This window comes from Mytilus galloprovincialis, chromosome 5 (assembly GCF_965363235.1).
Source record: "Mytilus galloprovincialis chromosome 5, xbMytGall1.hap1.1, whole genome shotgun sequence".
NCBI lineage: Eukaryota > Metazoa > Mollusca > Bivalvia > Mytilida > Mytilidae > Mytilus > Mytilus galloprovincialis.
The window spans coordinates 20,192,930-20,213,435 of NC_134842.1; the positions used below are offsets into that span (position 1 = coordinate 20,192,930).

Consider the following 20,506-nt stretch of genomic DNA (forward strand, 5'->3'; position numbering starts at 1 on the left):
TGTTTTCTGAGCCAGAGCTGTATCTGTATATTTCATGAGAGCATTATTTACCTGTGTTTTCTGAGCCAGAGCTGTATCTTGTATCCATGGTGCTACTGAAGCAGGTAAACTAAATGCTATGGCTTCATTCTCTGTTTGTAATTCTGATATGTATGTTATCTTAATCAAAACTCTCGCTTGTGGAGGTAAATTCCCTACACTAACTGTAAACACATCCTGTAAGATAAAAAACAATTCAAAGGAGAAAACTAACGGCCTTATTTATGTACAAAAAATGAGTGAAAAAACACATATTAAAACAAACTACAACCACTGAATTTCAGGCTCCTGACTTGGGACAGGCACATACATAGAGAATGTGGTGGGTTTAAACATGTTAGCAGGATCCCATCCCTCCCCTTACTTGGACGTCATAAACAGTCAGAGAAAAACATGACCTCGTGCAATGCCAAGATACAGGTATCGACAGATAGTAGATCCATGAATGTGTATATGTATTTATAGATTATTACATGGCATTTTTCATATTGCCCTGGTATCAGCCCTAGACTCCCATATCAAGCCAGAGGGCTTTAGCCCGAGGGCTTGATATGGGTCGTGGGCTGATACCAGGGACCATATGAAAAATGACATGTAATAATCTATTTATCACATATTTTTAAGCAAGAGAAAACAAATAGCTTACACCAAATTATGTTTGATATTTCATCAAAAATCAAAAAGATATTTAACGAAAATAAAATAAAAAATGTATCACTGTGAGTTTAAAAAAGTTCGTATCACAGTAGGTAAACAACGTTTTGTGAAAAGTTTCAGAAATGATTAACAATAAATATATAAATTCTAAGAATTGCAAATATTAAACGACTTTAAAATGTTACATTACAAATGTTAAAAATGCTTAAGAAGAATCCTATATCGCTACTCATTCCAGTGTGGCGTCATATATTTTATAAATTCTTTATGACGTCAAAATTGTATGGGAACTTTTGTGATTTTCACTGTTGATTTCTACTTTTTTCTTCTACAGCAGATTCGTAACTTTCTAAATTTCTTTTCATTGTGTTCAACTTGTTTACAAATAGTCTTTGATCGACAGTTTACCGGAAGTTAAACTCGGGGGCTTGATATGGATTTCGAGGGCTGATATCGATATCGGCCCCGAGGGCTGATAACCAACCTTGACTTCCGGCTATTATTGGCCATGCAAAAACGTACATATCAGTACAAAATATGTGATAAATAACAATAATATTTAGTTTACTTTGACACTACTGATAACCATATCAATATTAATACCAATAAAAACAATATTCAATGATCCTAATAATAGTGTTGGATTGGTAACCTTTTAGAATAAGTTTATTTAAAGGATTGATAAAGGATCGATATCCTTTTCCCTGTTATATATACTTACTGGTTCCTCTTCATCCATTAGGTATGCCCCATGTCCTTTACTAATGGCCTCTTTGTATTCCTTGTGAGCTGTTTCTTTTTCTTTTACCTCCCCTTTAATTAAAAAAAAAGTATACCATTATATTTCAGGTGCAATTTTCTGCTTTAACTTATCACTGCCAATCTTTTTTTTTATAACAAAACCAAAAAATAAAACTATAACAAATGGAGATAAATGATGTAACAGGACTTTTCAGAACAAAAAAATGACTCTGATCTTGAAGTAAATTTTCAATCCTTGTTATTAAAAATACCTATGACATGTTTTCCATTGATGAATGCTTCAAACCCACATACAGCAGCTGTATCATCTAGTGGGAAGACATACTTAGCTTCAATAGGAACATTGTTGTCATTCTTGTATTCTTGTAATATAACAACCTGAAAAAATAATCAAAGTTTGTATTACTATAAGAGAGTTCAAAGAACTATTCTCATGATGGCAAGGGGCCTTATAAAATGAAAACAACACTTTAGAAATTTTATTCGTTTGAAATGCTTTTTTGATTGACCTTGAGCCCCAAAGACAAATATTTAAAAGCCAAGGATGTATACGAAGCACAACAAGTGTAGATCTATAAATTCTGTTTAGGCTTGAATAGTGGAAATGTTTTTCCACATTAGAAACCAACTTATAAGACCTACATAACCTTACCTTTGCTACTAAGTCCAAAAGATGAGCTCTAATATGAACAGATTTGAGTGGAACTGATTGTTTTCCTTTTCCAATCAAGCCTGCAGTAACTTTGTTTAAAGGGTCAGGTACATCCTTCACATCTTGTAAATCTGTAAACATAAAATCATTTCTATATGTTGTAAAGAATATTTATATTTCTGTTGTCTAATACTTTAAATCTTAAGAGCAGAATACTTTCAATTTGTATATAATATTTAGATTTATTTAAAGTTGGCATGGTACATAAAACAAATACATACCATAACTTTAGATTGGAAGTTGGTAAGCATTCAGCTATAGCCCAAGTTTATACAATGAAGAGTTTTTCCAACTGTATACTGGTTGTAATGTTTTAGAAATGTCTTCAAATATCAATTTCCGAATCAACTAAAAAATTGAAGACTTTGAAAAAAACAGATGCTCCGCAGGGCACAGCTTTATACGACTGCAGAGGTCGAACCCTGAACGCTTGGGGCAAGTATGGACACAACATTCAAGCTAGATTCAGCTCTGAATTTGGATTGTGATTAAATAGTTGAAACAGCATAGGTTTCTGACACAGAATGAATGTGGTCTAATGAACTTAAACATTTTTTTTTTTGCTTTTGAGCGATTCACTTTGCTGTTGAATATCAATCCTCTCAAAAAAAAAAATGTTTGAAGAAATTTTCTTTTTATTTCTGATATCTGAAAAATTGAACACCCCACGATTTTTTTTCATCTCCCCCTTTCCCTTATTCCAAAAATGATCTCAATTCAAATTTCTAATGGAGTTTGCAACAATAACTACTCATTTAAATACATCATAAAATATTAAAATATAAAATGTCATGGTTAAAATTAATTTTAATTAATAGTAACTTCTAGAAAAATAAATGTGGAATGTGTCCAAAGGGACACAGATGATGCTCCCACTAGCAAATAACATTAAAAAGGGACATAATTCAAGAACTGTAAAAGTGAAGCTGCCAAAAATTGAACTTGAACTGAGTTTAGAGGTACTAAGAATTCTATAAACATTTCATTAAATTTAGTTGAGACAATTTAAGTTAATAGAACAGAAACGAAAAAAATCTTCAATTTTTCCACTTGTAAAGGGGAATACCCCTAGAATGGTAATCAAAGTGCTTAAGCTTGTAATCACTGAATGGCAAAGATTTTAATTGTTTTAATTTATCAGTTGGTAGTAAAAGTGAATATTGCATTGTATATTGTATATAGCATTGATTTAAGTTGATTCAACAACTATTCTGGACAAAGAAAGATAACTCCAATTTTCAAAGAATAATAATCATGACTAAAAATAAACAAAAAAACTTCATCAGCAACATTTTATATTGGCAAATTTCCAATGAAGTTTATTAAAATAAAGTTATTGGCAAATTTCCAATATACATAATTTAAAAGCAGTTTAGGTGAGATAAACAAAAAAGCTTCATCAGCAACATTTTATATTGGCAAATTTCCAATGAAGTTCATTAAACTAAAGTTATTGGCAAATTTCCAATGGAATTTATTAATAATAAAGTTTTTGGCAAATTTTCAATATACATAATTTAAAAGCAGTTTAGGTGAGATATTCAAATGAGTTTCAATTACCAACCGTACATTGCTTTTAAATTATGTTTTGTACTTAAGTAATTGTCTATTAACCTGGAAACCCTTTTCCCCTCTTTTTTGCACCTTATTCCTTAACGGTTTGAGCCATAACTCCCAAAGACAATACTTACCATCCCGTTATGGTATTCCAATATCCAAATTATAAATACATGGTTAGATTCAGCATATCAAAAAACCCCAAGAATTCAATTTTTTGATGAAATCAAATAAAGTTTAATTTTGGACCCTTTGGACCTTAATGTAGACCAATTTGAAAAGGGACCAAAAACTAAAAATCTAAATACACGGTTAGATTCAGCATATCAAAGAACCCAATAGTTCAATTTTTGATGAATCAAAAAAAAGGTTAACTTTTGGACCCTTTTGGCCCCTAATTCCTAAACTGTTTGAACCAAAACTCCTAAAATCAATCCCAACCTTCCTTTTGTGGTCATAAACCTTGTGTTAAAATTTCATAGATTTCTATTTACTGATACTAGAGTTATTGTGTGAAAACCAAGAAAAATGTTTATTGGACACTTTTTTGGCCCCTAATTCTTAAACTGTTGGGACCAAAACTGTCAAAATCAATCCCAACCTTCCTTTTGTTGTCATAAACCTTGTGTTTAAATATCATAGATTTTTATTAACTTATACTAAAGTTATAGTGCCAAAACCAAATGTCTTCAGACAACAATGACAACGACGACAACAAGGACGACGACGACAACGTCATTCCAATATACGATTTGCTGTCGTATAAAAATTAACCAGTCAGACATTTCATTTTGCAATTCTTGATCATCTGATTTGTTTTGTTAATAGAGGCATTCAAGCAAATCAAGGTATTGGGGATTAAGGTCAGAGAATAAGTTCACAACACATATAAACAATTATCTACATTTAATTGGTTTTGGTTATGGTTCTGTTAACTACCAGTAGCTTGTATCTGGATATGGGTTCCATATGGAATCCGTAAAGTGTGTCTACAGTAAGGTTTTTTACTAATTCATCTTATTTTTGACGAGCCTGCAACTTTTGTTGCAGAAAGCTCCACATAGGGATAGTGATCCGGGGGTGGCGGCTACAGCGGCTTGAGCTAGCTTCTTATTAATAGCTTTATATTTTAGAAGGTGGAAGACCTGGATGCTTCATACTTTGTATATAGATGCGTCATGTTACAAAGTTTCCGTCAGTCACATGTCCAATGTCATTGACCTCATTTTCATGGTTCAGTGACTACTTGAAAAAAAAGTTAAGATTTTTTATAATGTTAAATTCTCTCTTATTATAAGTAATAGGAAAACTATATTTGGTATGTGCGTACCTTGCAAGGTCCTCATGCCTGTCAGAGAGTTTTCACTTGACCTCGACCTCATTTCATGGATCAGTGAACAAGGTTAAGTTTTGGTGGTCAAGTCCATATCTGAGATACTATAAGCAATAGGTCTAGTACATTCGGGTGTATGGAAGGACTGTAAGGTGTACATGTCTAGCTGGCAGGTGTCATCTGACCTTGACCTCATTTTCATGATTCAGTGGTTATACATGTAGTTAAGTTTTTGTGTTTTGGTCTGTTTTTCTAAGGCCTAAAAAAAATAATGTTGTGTTTCCGGTCACCCGACCGACCGTCCTTCAGACCCCCCGACTCAAAAGTTTTTAAAGCTGATGTGGGAAAAAAAATAATTTGTATACCTACCGACTGTTTTTTCTGAAAAAAAATAAAAAATTCTAAGTCCCTCGATCTTTTTATCGCCCCAAAAGAAAACAACGCTAATTTTAAACTCGAGGCTTATTTTTAGAATGTACTGGAAAGTGGAATCTTCTTGGCTAATTATATATGCGGGAGCATGCGCAGTAGTTATTTTCATTTGTCAGTGTTTGAACATGGCAACATAACGCGTGCTATTCAATGTTCAACGCGGAAAGTGTGACCATTTCGTGGAGAAAAAAATATTTCTAAATTTTACAGAAAGTAACACCTTTTTTGACATTAGCAATGAAATTCATCCAATGTCTAACATCGATGAAAAAAATACACAACACAAATTTTGTGCTCGGCCACCGGTAAAAATGACTGTGGATTGATGACAATAACGTACACAACTGTTGGAACAATGCAGTCTTTTGGAATTAAATTTATCAAATTTTCATGCCAGACCCTTCTTCAAAATGAACATGATATTAATCCATCTGAATCTGGTCAGCCAATCAACGCTTTAGACATTCTGATGAAAAGTCACAGATGCTTTGCCAAAAGAAAGTGTCCTGCCAGGAACAGTGTATATGATATATTTGTCTATCTGTAGGTTTGGGATGATGTTTGGTTCATGTTCCTATAAATGAATCTGCCCCACATCTTCTCAATTTCTTTCTCTGACAATCCCAAACTTTTGGTCCTGAAATATGGGAATTGGGTTTAAAAAGCTAATTTCCTAGGGGAAGTGCTGCTCAAATTTTTTTTAGGTTTGGACTTAGTTTTTTTTCAGGGGTATTTTAAAAGGGGGTAAACTAAAATTTATTTCAGGGGGATTTTAAAAGGGGTAAACTTAAAGTTATCTCGGGAAGATTTTTAAAGTGGGTAATCAATCTCTTTCTATTAAATCCCAAACTAGTGTCCATGCCTTTAAACAAAACCGAGACAGCAATGAAGCATAATATTATAAAAAAAAAAAAAAAAAAAAATCCCTACCTACCGTCCCTTCAAAATTTCAAGGGGGTGATCGGAAACACAACATTATTTTTTTTAGGCCTAATACTATTTGCAATAGGTTAACTATATTTGGTGTATGGAAATATTTTATGATCTATATATTAGTCGTGCAAGTTTTATTTGACCTTGACCTCATTTCATGGTTCATTGCTCAGTGTTAAGTTTTAATGTTTTGATCTGTTTTTCTTAAGCTATAAGCAGTAGGTCAACTATATTTGTTGTATGGAAGAATTGTTAGCTGTCAAGTCTTCCTGAAATGTTTTATTTGACCTTGACCTTAATTTCATGGTTCATTGGTCAATGTTAAGTTTTCTTGGTCAATGATAAGTTTTCTTGGTTAATGTTAAGTTTATGTGACAGTTGTAATAAAGCTTTATATTTAGGACTATCAACATAATATCAATGATTAGTAAAGAAGGCGAGATATATAGAATAATAGGTAGTTTCGTTTTTGATACTGACTATATCATGTGGAATATCTAGACGAGCCCGTTAGGGCGAGTTAAGATATTCCAAATGATATAGTCAGTATCAAAAACGAAACTACCTATTATTCTGTTTATCGGTAATTATGACGTCACACAATGCATTGCCTAATATTTTCAGTGATACAGCCATTACGTTGATACAAGAAAATATTAGGCAGTAAGATCAAAGAGAAAATATACGAATTACCAATAAATTTCAGTGTGTGCACTTTTGTTTTTTTCTTGTGATGCTATCTGGACAAATAAAATAAAGAAATTTCTTCTTTATGAGATTTTTTTTAAAAACCTGTAAAGCTATTAAAACCTACTTATTTCTTCAGAAATGTCTTGATCTGTAATTTCTTCTGACCTCAAGGTCAATGCCATGTCAGTTAATGGGGTCACAGTATCCTCAGGAAGACATAGTTGAACTAAGTATTTCATTTTCTGTTGTCGATGGTTATAGATAACAAACTCATCATCCTGTAAGGAGAGTAGAAGATTAATCTTAAAACTTGTTTACATTGGTAGATAGCAATTACTCATTCTTTCAGTATAGTTAAAATGTTTAACTATGATTTTTTAGCTATAAACGATGGATAACAAATTCATGGAAGAAGAATATTAAACCGAATTTTAGTATATAATCATGCATGGACCCAATTTTTATGCATAAAATAAGAGTGTACTCGCTGAAATATCTTGTTGCTTTACTAATCATGATCCATCTCCATTAGAAAGTCTAAAAGATAGAAATTTTTCACATAAACTTAACATTATCCATTATTTAAATGAGGTCAAGTTCTGATGAATCCTATAAGATTGACAAGTAAACTTTACAATCATATACAGCTGACCAACTGCTTATAGTATCCAAAAATACCAGAATCTTCCAATGAATATGCTTTATACATTATTGTTTAAGGGTCAGCTGAAGCATCCCTCTGGGTGAGGCAGTTTCTTGCTGAGATTAAGATCTATTGTTAGCCTTTGGCTGTTTTCTGCTCTTTGGTCAGGTTGTAGTGTCTTTGAAAAATCTTGTTTCCATTCTTAATTTTATAAAAACAGAAATATATATCAGTCTTTGCAAAAGTATACTCACTATAAAGTCTGTTGGTTCACCTTCAGATGAAAATTTGACACCATGTACACTATCGTACCCAGATGGAGGCTCCATCAGGGAGTTATCTATTCTTGTGCAGTCCTTGACCTTACCCAAGCTAACATCACTAAGTAACAACAACCTTGATCCATGTGTAGTACTGGGACCTGAATACATCAATGACTTCCTGAAAGGAAAACAAAGTATCTAAGAGGCTACTATTTCAATGTTAAGTCTGAATAATATTGAACCTTATTGCACTGCGGGTAAAATATGATGTAGTTATTGCTTAAACACCATCACGTGCATCCATATGGATCCGTAGGGGGTTAGTAAATTTCATAGGGGATTCATGACGTCACATCTACTGTTGGTGATGTCATCTATTGGTGTCATCTGCGGACCATAGACGGTGAGTAAAACTCATAGGAGATTGGGCTTCCAGCCTCAACTCCTTTGGATTTTACTAATCCACTATGGATCCCTTGTGGGTCACTCACCGTCAGTAGTGAACATATAACTTATATTTAGTGAACCAGAGACTTCTTGAGGAGTCAACTCTAAGATTGAACCAATCAAATTACTCTGTGCCATACCTCTAATTTTCAACTCAACAAGTCAAATTTAGCATAACTGTAGAAGTATGAATGATATGTTAAATGTGGCTTGAATATTAAAAGAATATACTGTTCTTAAAATCAACATGTTTAAACCAAATTATTAGCCACTCAAAAGTATGTGTAAAACCTAAAACCCATGGTTGAAGTATACACATTTGGTAAAAATGCCTTCTTTTGTTCTTGTTATTATAAATTTAATTTACACTCCTCCTGGTATAATCCCCTACAAATTAAACCATGCATAATTCCTACCTAGCTGTGTCGGAGAAGTATATACCACTACCCAGCAACCCTCCATCTGTTCTTGTTATGCCATGTTCATCTTCTACAAAGTTTGGCATCAGCAATCCTCTGAAAATAGTATAAAATGTATCATAATACTTATCAAAGAAAAGTGAAATAATAATCTCCATTATACCTAAGAAGTATAGTATAATGTTTATATAAAGAAAGGAAGGTCGTGTCTCTTCTTACAGAAAATTACATTTGTAAACTATCTCCTAATGTATAGTTAATTCAGAAAGTATCACAATATTTTTATTATTGCGAAAAATGTGACAGGGTTACATTGCAAAAATTTAAACTGGCATTTTGGATTTTTTAAATGAATTAAACAGGATTTTGATCAATATCATAAAAAATAAAATTGTATTTTAATATGAAATGGCAAAATCCTAATAATAATTGCACACAATAATTTCTAAATTTACAGAATGCAAAGCATATATAAATATAGTATGTCAGAGAACAAGAGTTCTTTTTTTATTAGCTATTAAATTTTCATAAATAGGTCTATAAAAGTGACAATATTTCAACTATTTGATTGTTGATGAACTATTTAGCCTGTTCTTAAAAACTACAGGTCCTGCCCCCACCAGATTTGAAATTGTTGTGTTCCTTATAGCAATTCACAGATATCATTTTGAGAGCATTCACTATAGTCAAATGGAAAATCAGATTTATTAAAAAGCTCTGCCTCTTTCTAATGTGATTAAGCTTATGATTTGTTACTTGATGCTTTGATAACATTCTCAAATGCATGAGAATGATTTCAAGTACAAATGTAAACAGACTAAACAGCTATTTTCCTAATGCTTGTAGAGTAAAACTTTGGCTGGCTTGCTTTGGTTGTTAAAACTTTAGCTCAAACATTGTAATTTAGATTGACATCTGCAAACAATATAGACAGGCATTATTAAACCTGTATGTATTATATTTAAATTTGATTAAAAGTTATCCCAATTACAAATGTCAATATACAAACAAAGCAAGCAAGCTAACCAAAGTCTAACTCTACATGCATTAGGAAATTAGCTGTAAAAAGGAAAAGCTGTGGTGCACAATATGTTGAAATAAAATATCAACCAAAACATGTTTACCTTGAAAGAATTCCAAGGAAGTTGTGGAACCCAGATGAGTGCATGAGTAACTGTATATTACCAACTTCTGATTGGAAACATAAATCCTCCAATGTCCTCTCTAACTTGTATACATTCAGAAGTTCTACTCTGTAATATATACATCAAAATACATCATTTTGTTGTCGTAATACTTTTTATTTATAAGTCAGATTTGAGTGCACTACAGCGCCCTCCACCAATTAAATCTTGCAGCTATATGGAATAGCGATAAAAGTGGCATTTGAACAACACTTATCAATCATAATTGAAAGAAGCAATTTTAATCCTTAATTTTTTTCCAGATTTTTTCTATTTGTCATTAGGTTGCTTTCTTATCAATACCTTACAACTCCATTTATCTTTAACAATTTAAAACCAGGAAAAATCATGCCCAATTGGTGACTTTTCCATAAAACTCTCGTGGCTTTAAATGTGATTGATAAATGCTTGAAATTTCAAAACATCAATTTCCTTTTTTTATTTACATTTATTGTTTACACTTTCAAGGTTATATATAAAAAAGAAGATGTGGTATGATTGCCAATGAGACAACTATCCACAAAAGACCAAAATGACACAGACATTAACAACTATAGGTCACCGTACAGCCTTCAACAATGAGCAAAGTCCATACCGCATAGTCATCTATAATAGGCCCCGATAAGACAATGTAAAACAATTCAAACGAGAAAACTAACGGCCTTATTTATGTAAAAAAAATGAACGAAAAACAAATATGTAACACATAAACAAACAACAACCACTGAATTACAGGCTCCTGACTTGGGACAGGCACATACATAAATAATGTGGTGGGGTTAAACATGTTAGCGGGATCCCAACCCTCCCCTTAACATGTATATGCTGATTTTTCAAGCATCTTAATGCTGCCTCCTTTTGCTATTTGTTAATCAGTAGACAAATGGAATTTTTAAATGCAATAAAACTGATTGTTTACTAGCATTCAGAATTTATCTCCAATACCTAATGAAAAATACCTCAAAAATATTTCACAAAGACTTTTAAGAGTATAGAAATTGAAAACACCTTTTTGGAAAAGCCTCTACTTATGTTTATGGAATTGGTTTTAATTTTTAACGGTATATCAGCACACTTGTTTGCATTAATCTACTAACCCTGTACGTAATTGGTACAAGTGAAATATAAAAAATTTCCTGGACATTTAATTTCTAATCTTTTATAAACACATCTTACTTTTCTGAAGTTGATTTCACTAATTTGGTCACATGATCAAATTCATCAGTGGATGGATCAAGCTGTGTCACATGGCATTTCAAAGCTTTATATTTGGCAACAGTTGTAGCCTCATCAGACCAATCTGTGGCTTCTCCAACACTAATTATATCTCTTATAAGCTGAAATAAAAAAAAAGTCTAATCAGCTGAAATAAAAAAAAACAAGAATGTGTCCCCAGTACACGAATGCCCCACTCGCACTATCATTTTCTATGTTCAGTGGACCGTAAAATTGGGGTAAACCCTCTAATTTGGCATTAAAATTAAAAAGATCATATCATAGGGAACATGTATACTAAGTTTGAAGTCGATTGGACTTCAACTTCATCAAAAACTAGCTTGACCAAAAACTTTAACCTGAAGCGGGACAGACGAACGAACGGACGAACGGACAGACAGACAAACGAACAGACGGACGAACGGACGCACAGACCAGAAAACATAATGCCCCTCTACTATCGTAGGTGGGGCATAAAAACATGGCCAATCAGTGGTTTTGAAAGAACATTGTTTTTAAAAGGTTAACAGTATAAGTCTTCATTGCTCATTGTTGAAGGCCGTAAGGTGATCTATAGTTGTTAATTTCTTTGTCATTTGGTCTCATGTGAAGAGTTGTCTCATTGGCAATCACACCACATCTTCTTTTTCATATTTAACCAATCATTAGCTTTATATTCACTTATAATTATAAGTTCCATGCTTATCAGAGCCATGAAAGTTATGTACCACTGTGGCCTTATCAAATTAAAATTTCAAATGAGCCAAATAAAAACAGAAAAGACTGAGCTTTCAGTTTGTTTGTGATTTACCCCTCCAGAGCACCTGATATCACCATGTGTAGTTTTCTGTTGTGTTTTGTGTACTGTTGTTTGTCTGTTGGTCTTTTTCTTGTTTAGCAATTGTGTTGTCAGTTTAATATCAACTTATGAATTTGAATATCCCTTTGGTATCTTTCCCTATTCTTTTAAAACAGAACCTGAGTTCATTGATAAAAAGTTAAGATTGAAAAGAACAAATATATGTTACACAAACTTTTGGAACACAGTGAAAATCTTAAAATTTTCTACTACAACATCATATAAATCATGTAAATCTTGTGGAGAGTCGTCTCATTGGCAATCATGTAATTGCATGCACTAGTAATTTTTAAGGCCTCTTTTAGTTTGCTGTCGGTGTGAACCAAGGCTCTGTGTTGAAACTACTTTGACCTAAAATGGTTTACTTTTACAAATTGTGACATGGATGCAGAGTTTTCTCATTGGCACTCATACATCATCTCCTTATATCTATATAAAAAATGCAAATTAAAATTTTAAACAAAATACCTGACAAAGATCCTGTTTAGCCGATATATCTGAGACACTGAGTTTGTCCTTCCTGTTCGACCTGTTATGAGGTATAGCTTTGTAAAACTCTTTGGTCAGTTCTGAACATTTCTCACTGTCAACCCTTCTTGTTTTATACAACTCCTTTAACTGATACAGCACTGCTTCTGCTTCCTCAACCTATAATACAGTCACAGTGACCTCAATTAATGATAGCAACAATATAATTAATGAACTTGGTGGCCTTCAGCTATTATCTACTCTATGGTCGGGTTGTTGTCTCTTTGGCATATTCCCCATTTCCATTCTCAATTTTTATTATTTTATCATTACTCAAATTACCTTTTCATCTTTTAAAATAGCAGATAAAACTACTGTGGATTCATCATCAATCATGGGAGACCAATAGACAACTTTCGAGTTCGGTGCATTTCCGTCAAAAACTCTGGTTTTAGTGAATGTCATTTGTGCGTTTAGGGGCGTCGTCACTTCCATTCCAATGTTGAGCGAGTGGTTGGAAAACTATAATTCTATATTGTACGAATTATTCGGCAAATTGAATTCTCAAAATTGACAATCAGCATTGCTGTCATTAGGGAATTGTCATAATGTACCTACAGAACAACCATTATTTCTAGTTTATCCTGCACAATGACGATCACTAAGACGCTTGATGAACGTAAATAGTGCAGGGATACAGGCGACCCCTTCTATCTGGTAAATGACGTCATAAAGGCGCGTATAATTGACGAGTTTTTGCCGGTGACGGATGAACTCGAAAGTGGTCTATTTTCATGGATTAAATCAGTAAAGAGGAACCTTAACATATTTAAATGTTTAAGGAATTGCAAATTTTCCCTAGGCAAACTTGTGCAAATCCAAAAAATAAGTTATCCTTGAAATGTTAATATCCCTCAATCAGGAAAAATTGTTCCCCACAAAAAATGAATGAGATCCATAGTACAATTATTGGATGTTATGATCATGTTTTTTGGCATTAAATGAAAAGGGAAAACAGAATGATCACTATGATAACTAAGTTTCTGTATTTATTGGATTCTGGATATTCATCCAGATGTTGGATATTTTGGATAAAATTGGTAAATTCATAAATTAATGCAATGTTTTTATCATTGTGAAAAATGTCAAAGGGCTATAATTGCAATAATGTCAACTCGCATTTTGGAAAAAAAAAATTAAGAATTAAACAGGACTTTTTACAATATTGCAAAAGTTGCGATCACATTTTAGTCTAGAAGGACAATTTCACAATAATAAATGCCTGCAATAATTTCTGAATTTAAAGTATGTTTCAATTGTTTGGATTCTACAAATTCCATTTATTTTACAAATTGTATTTAATACAGATATTTTCATATAAATATTGACTGTAAAGTTCATTTGACTAGTTTTATATTCTAAATTTCTAATTCTAGGCTAAACAAAGTTTACCTTAGATAGCTTAGTAAGCTGGGGAGGAGAAGATAACTCATTCTCTGCATTTTTAAGTGCATCAGACCAGATCAGTTCTACCAGCTGTCCAACAGGTTCAGATATCTCTATTGATGTGTTACATAGTTCTGATAATATCTGAAAAGATAAAAACTAGAGGTAAAATTTGATAATTTCTTGAACAATAATATTGAAAAATGACTTTATCAGAGCTACTTCCCATTATATTGCAAAGTTAGAAAAATGAATTAGACATAAAGAAATATTTTATTAAAATTTTGTTATTTGTAAAAACTGTCTATTTAATATAATAGATTACTTATTATTTTCTATGTATAAAAGAAGTCATATGCATGAACTGCCATCCTAGGTATCAAATAGTGCATATATAAATCAACACACAAGGTTATCATTAAATGTAATTGATTATGTCCATTTGCTACTCATATTTTATTAAAAAAAGGAGTTTATTTCAATAGTAAACAAAATACCATTCTGGCTCTTGGTGACCCTAATTTATTACTGGAAAATGCAGGCTGTACCCATGGTAACATGCTGTATGGTGCTGTAGTGTACCGTTGATATAGCAGTTCATACCCACTCAATCCTTCTGCTGCTGTGTCTAAATACCAAACGCTAGGATCTGACGTACTAACTATGTTCTGAAAAGAGAAAAACTAAAACTAATACCAAAGAGCTTCAGTATTCAATGGTGACATTCTGCTGTTGTCTGTTATATGGTCAGGTTGTTGTCTCTTTGACACATTCCCCATTTCCATTCTCAATTTTAATGTTTCTTTAGCTGATACCTAAAAATTATGTTTCAATGTGGAAAAATGTAAAATAATAATTTTGACCTGAAAAGATTTTTTTGGACAATATGCGTGTTCCGGATATAGTTTTTAGTAAAATATGTCATGTGAGTTTCATCATCATGTGTGCAAATTGTAGGCATCCTCACTTCAAACACATGTTGAGCAAACAGCTGAAAAAGTTTGATTTTACACTGCATAAAATATTTGGGCAATTATAATCTAATATTAAAGGTGGCCATCCTCCCTCAGTCATACGGGAATCAAGATTATGTACTTATGGAACATAAATTATTTCTTTTCTACCCTATAGAAGTGCTGGAAACTTTTAATAGAGCAGAGATACAGGCGAGCCTTCTATCTGGTAAATGACGTCATAAAAGCATGCAAAATTGACATTCTTTTTTTTGTAAAGACATTATTCCAGAAATGACATATGGATTAATTTTATTCAAAACAATCTATTTTTAGATGTTTTTTTGTTTTTTTAACAATGGATTAATGTTATTCAAAACAATCTATTTCTCAATGTATCTTTTTTTTTGGACAGCTTCATTATGGATTAATGATATTCAAAATAGTCAACTATCAAACCTCAAAATTGACCTCTCACCTTCTGCTCATCAATAGATCCTGCCTGACTGTGAAGTCTAAACACATCTTCGTCAGTTAATACATGGATCTCCATTATCTGTACTTTGTTTTTGTTCTGTAAAGACAATGCATTAATTATAATCGACTTCATTAATTTATATAACCCCATTCTTCTACTTTTTTTTTAAATTAATAGTTTATAAATCAGTAAATTTGCTTTATGTAAATTTAGTTTTACTTTTTTCCTCAACTTTCTCAGTGATGTGTTGGTTGTACATTATGTCATTCAAACTTGTCATTTGTTAAAAGTAATATTAAAATCACTGTGATTGATAATCAAATTAAACTTCATGTAAAATCCTCAATATTTTTCAACTTTGAGTATGCTATAATTCTAACTTAAAAAAACTTTAAACCACCCTTAGCCTACTGTACATTAGATAATAGCAATAAAAACTTGATTTCATAATTAAATATATTGAACATTTATTTATTTGACTAAATAATTGCCATTTTAGACATATAAAGTAAGCAATGTATACTAGTACATACCTTTAGTAAAGTCCATTTAGCAAGGACATAAGGAATATCTGGATCATAAGGAGCCCCTGGATCTGTATATGTCCAACATTTCGTGTTATTCAGGTTAACTTGTATCTTTTTCTTTTTTCTTTTGATCAAACCTTGTGGATTTTTACCTGAAAGTCATTTTTAATTTTAGTAATCAGATATAAATATTTGCAAAAAAATCTTTTGACTTATAAAATGACAGCATTCATCATTAGAACAGGAATAAGGTAATGTGCAAGTGCAACTGTTGGGAAAAAGGTTTTGAGTTCATTAGTATATTGATTTTTTTCTACTAACAGTTAAATCATGAGGACTTCATCCTCCAATCAATGTATATGTATTAAAAAGATTATTATTACGTCATTACTTAAACATGCTAAACCGTTAGTATTGAGACAAAAATACACAGATTTAACCTCAGACAGCTTACAGTTCTCAAGCTGTATCTTATTTGAAATTCATTTTAACAAAACTGAATTGCCTTCATGGCCTTATAACATTTCTCATGCTTGATTTATTTTCATAATAACAGAACAACACAACCATCCTACATCAATATAATTTCCAATGCCTTCAACATACCAACTATCTTTCCTTTCTTGAAGTTATCATTCTCTGGTAGTCCACTGACTATATATTTAATTTTTGTAAGAATTTTATTCTGTGACAGGCAGTTATCAACATACAGGCTCTGAACCAAGGGAATGTGATATTTCTGACATTGTCGAATCTTGTAACTTGACTTCTCAACTATGTCTTCAAACACAACAACAAATGATACCTAAAATATAAACAACAGATCTTAAAATAGAGGGTTGCCACACTAATACTACATGATTGTTTAAAAACCTTTATTTCTCCTTAAGTTCTGATTATAGTATGATAGTTGATGGGTGTTACATGATCTTTGCAAATTACAAGGCAATAATTTTGATAGCATTATATGAATGCAAATTTTTGATGGTCGTATAAAAACAACTTTTTTTAAATATTATGTTTAACAAAGTGATTTGAAATACAGAAAACACAATTATTCAAGTTTATTCTAACCTTTTTAGTTACAATATATGACAGAGTTCCTCCATTTGAAGTAATTTTCTTCTTCCAAGACATTTTCTCCTTGAATGACATTGAAGATGGCAGTTGTAACACTACTGTATTGTTATGGAACAAACCTAACTCTCCCATGGCTTGATTTTCAGATTTACACACCTGCAAATATGATGAAAACAGTGGAATGCAATGATGACCATAGAATCAATCCTTATCAAAATGTTGTCCTTTCTAGATTACATTTTGACCAGGAGCTCAACTGAATGCTATTGTTTAGACAAACAAACAAAACAAACAGCAATTATTTACTTATTTCAATTTTGAAAGGGAAAAAAATTATCGGTACTGGTTTTTTTCAACAATCAAGCAGATTTGTACCATTGGAACAGTAAAAGTGAAAATTAAAAAAATCAAATCTAATTGTCTTGAATGGTAAAAAAAACCATTCCATTAAAATGTAAATCAATTTCAAAAAGAGGTAATCCATTTATTATTAGAAAACAAAACAAATTGCAATGTTACAACTCTGAATGTCTGAAACAGTAAAAGTGAAAACAACAAAAAATCAAACTTAACATGGTTTTCATGGCTTTAGTAGCCATATCATTCCATTCAAATTTCAATATATATATTTCAAAAAGCATTTATCTTTTGATCATCTGGAATCCAAGAGTGTGACAGACTGACAAGATAAATTCAGTCTATCAAGGTCATAAAATCAAAATGTCTAACAATTAACAATTAAAACATGATATATATCTGTATATATAAAAAAGTAAAAAGATGTGGTATGATTATTAATCAGACAGCTCTCCACAAGGGACCAAATGACACAGAACTTTACATGATGGTAGGTCACTGTATGGCCTTCAGCAATGAGCAAAACCCATACCGCATAGTCAGCTATAAAAGTTATTTTCTATTCATGCTATCATCAGTCAGGGAACTTACTGAAATAAGTGATTTTTAAATCACTTATTTAAGTAGCAAATTCAAAGTTTTGTCACAAATTGGGATTTTGTAGTTTTTTCAAAATTTTAAACACATAGGTTTAAATAATATCTTTTAATTAGTAAAATTGAAAAAAAATGAACTTTTTGCTTCTTTTAAGTAGCAAGGTTTATGCCTTTGATGCTATCATTTAGCTGAAAATTCTATTTTAGTTGAAAAAATGCTATAATAATGGCTTTACATAATGAACTGATACTTTCTTAACAGATTTTTCCCAGCAGTGGGAGTATTTTTCCTGTAAAGTTCAAGGTTTCATCTTTCAGATTATGTAATAAAATTCTACTGTTCGCGATAAAAATTTCAATGTTCGGGGGTGTTGAAATTAGTGGGGGTTATTAAAATAATGATACTTAAATAAGTGATTTTTGGGAAGGAAATTGAGGTATGATACTTAAACAAGTGATTTTTATGTCATTATCCTAGATTCAATACAAGGTCATCACCTGAAATGACCTGGTCATCCTATATATATAGCTAGACAACACAGATGTTGGTTCTGATAAGTTTAGAAACATAATTAGTCCCTGGATCATTTGTATTCTATATTTAAAGCTACAATAAGATTAAATCACTTCTAGTGATTAATTTGTACTACTTAAATAGGTGATTATTAAAGAAAGACAACTCTTACTTGCAACTTTTATGGAAATAATGTTACTTAAACCAGTGATTTAGAAAATCACTCATTTAAGTAAGTCCCCTGACTGATCATGGCTATTGGAATAGCATTTTTATTCTTTATTAAACAAGTGCACTGCATACTTTTTTTCGCACTCACATACAGAAATAATTTTTTGAAAACTAAATGCCAATTTCCAATACACATTTTTGTACAATGTAGATTGTCATGATTGTATTTGTTTTCCCCCTCATTTTCAATGGAAACACACAATTTATTTTGAAAAAAGTCTGCCACCAAACCCATCCCTACCACAACCCACATAAATATACATATCTAGACAATCATTTAATTTTGATTCCATGGCGCCCCTTCCCAAGACATCAAGGTTCTTGATGAACATTCACAACCCACTAAAATTATACTAAACTTACAGTAAAAATATTCTGTTGACACGAATGACAGCATACAGCAGTATTTCTCAACTATTCTGTCAAACCATGACGTTAAATTTTTAGGTGTCTCTAACTTATAAAGACTTTCAAATACATATTTTACAAGTTTTTTGCTGTTCGCAAAAAAATGTTTGTTTATTTTTATACCAGGAAGTAATTGAAAAGCTGTAAATTTACATCAAATACGGACTGATACAAATCCGGACCATTGATTACTTCAGTTATTAGCTTTCATAAAAGCGTGTCTTACTTTAGCATTTATAAAATCAAATGTCAGTAGTCGAAGCGTGTTAGATTCTTCTACTAGACATAAATATCATATTGAAATTTCGAGAAGCAAAATAAAAAGATGCTGGCCTCAACCTGAGACTACTAGTGCTATACTGTTATAGAAGTCTCAGCCTCAACAAAAGCAAATTGACTTCACCTTAGTTTAAAATTATGCAACTTAGATTTGCCGCAAGCTTGCGGCAATTGTTTGTTACAAACTTGCGGCAAACTTGCAAAAACTACACGTATACCAATGTCATGTGTGTAGACACATTCGATTTATTTTTTTCAAATTACACAGCAACATTTTTAAAAAGTCATTTCCTGTCTGTATGCAAACAGTTTTTGAACAAATTCTTGCAAACTTATGAGATTTAAGGAAATACATACATGCATTTGAGTTTTGAAAAAGGGGCAGGGGTCATTCTCAAATGACATCACTATGCCTGTATTAAGAAATTGAAAAAGATAAATCTCAAATGTGTATTGAGTATAAAGCTAGGTATAATAATTGCATTACAGAATTGAACTTAATTTTAATAAACATGGTACAGTACATCAGTTACTAAATTCAAACTTATAATAGCTAAAGTTTTTCAAACACACATGCATGTATATGGTCGGGTTGTTGTCTCTTTGGCACATTCCCCATTTCCATTCTCAATCAGTTTATAATATAGTTGCTTATATACTTAATTATGTATGATGATGACATTAATATTTTTTTAAAACATGCAGTTCTATGAACTATTTGTACTTACAAAATTACATACGGAATATCCTATATTATTGAACCAAAATGCCTCCTAAGTGATCTCTTATTTGTGAAATGCATTTTCAAAACACAACCAACATGACCTAGCCACAATTTCAAATTGTTAGCTTCCAGAAAGTGCCAACTAGGCATGCCCAGTCAATGTTGTGTAATTCTGGCAATGTTTTGGCAAATTAACATATAAAATGGTCAAAGTTTTCTGCAATCTTGCGGCAAACAGATAGAATGGTCAACTGTCATATTCCTGACTGAAAAGGCGTGAACTATACAGTATAACTTAAT

The 20,506-nt window shown here is 31.9% G+C and overlaps 1 protein-coding gene across 1 annotated transcript in view; it reads right to left on the bottom strand.

Moving 5' to 3' along the window:
* The window catches only part of LOC143077024 (protein mono-ADP-ribosyltransferase PARP4-like), a 45,509-nt gene extending 26,163 nt beyond the window's left edge, over positions 1-19,346 (bottom strand). Inside the window, exons 1-17 of the mRNA XM_076252913.1 lie at positions 19,159-19,346; positions 17,092-17,253; positions 16,624-16,822; positions 16,024-16,169; positions 15,491-15,586; positions 14,557-14,727; positions 14,066-14,203; positions 12,614-12,793; positions 11,248-11,408; positions 10,012-10,140; positions 8,885-8,983; positions 8,013-8,199; positions 7,240-7,393; positions 2,111-2,241; positions 1,710-1,836; positions 1,418-1,509; positions 52-216 (exon numbers count right to left, since the gene is read on the bottom strand). Coding sequence (XP_076109028.1) covers positions 52-216; positions 1,418-1,509; positions 1,710-1,836; positions 2,111-2,241; positions 7,240-7,393; positions 8,013-8,199; positions 8,885-8,983; positions 10,012-10,140; positions 11,248-11,408; positions 12,614-12,793; positions 14,066-14,203; positions 14,557-14,727; positions 15,491-15,586; positions 16,024-16,169; positions 16,624-16,822; positions 17,092-17,229 — 2,313 coding nt within the window. The 5' untranslated portion in view covers positions 17,230-17,253; positions 19,159-19,346. The remainder of the gene's footprint in view (positions 1-51; positions 217-1,417; positions 1,510-1,709; positions 1,837-2,110; positions 2,242-7,239; positions 7,394-8,012; positions 8,200-8,884; positions 8,984-10,011; positions 10,141-11,247; positions 11,409-12,613; positions 12,794-14,065; positions 14,204-14,556; positions 14,728-15,490; positions 15,587-16,023; positions 16,170-16,623; positions 16,823-17,091; positions 17,254-19,158) is intronic.
* Positions 19,347-20,506: the final 1,160 nt, after the last annotated feature.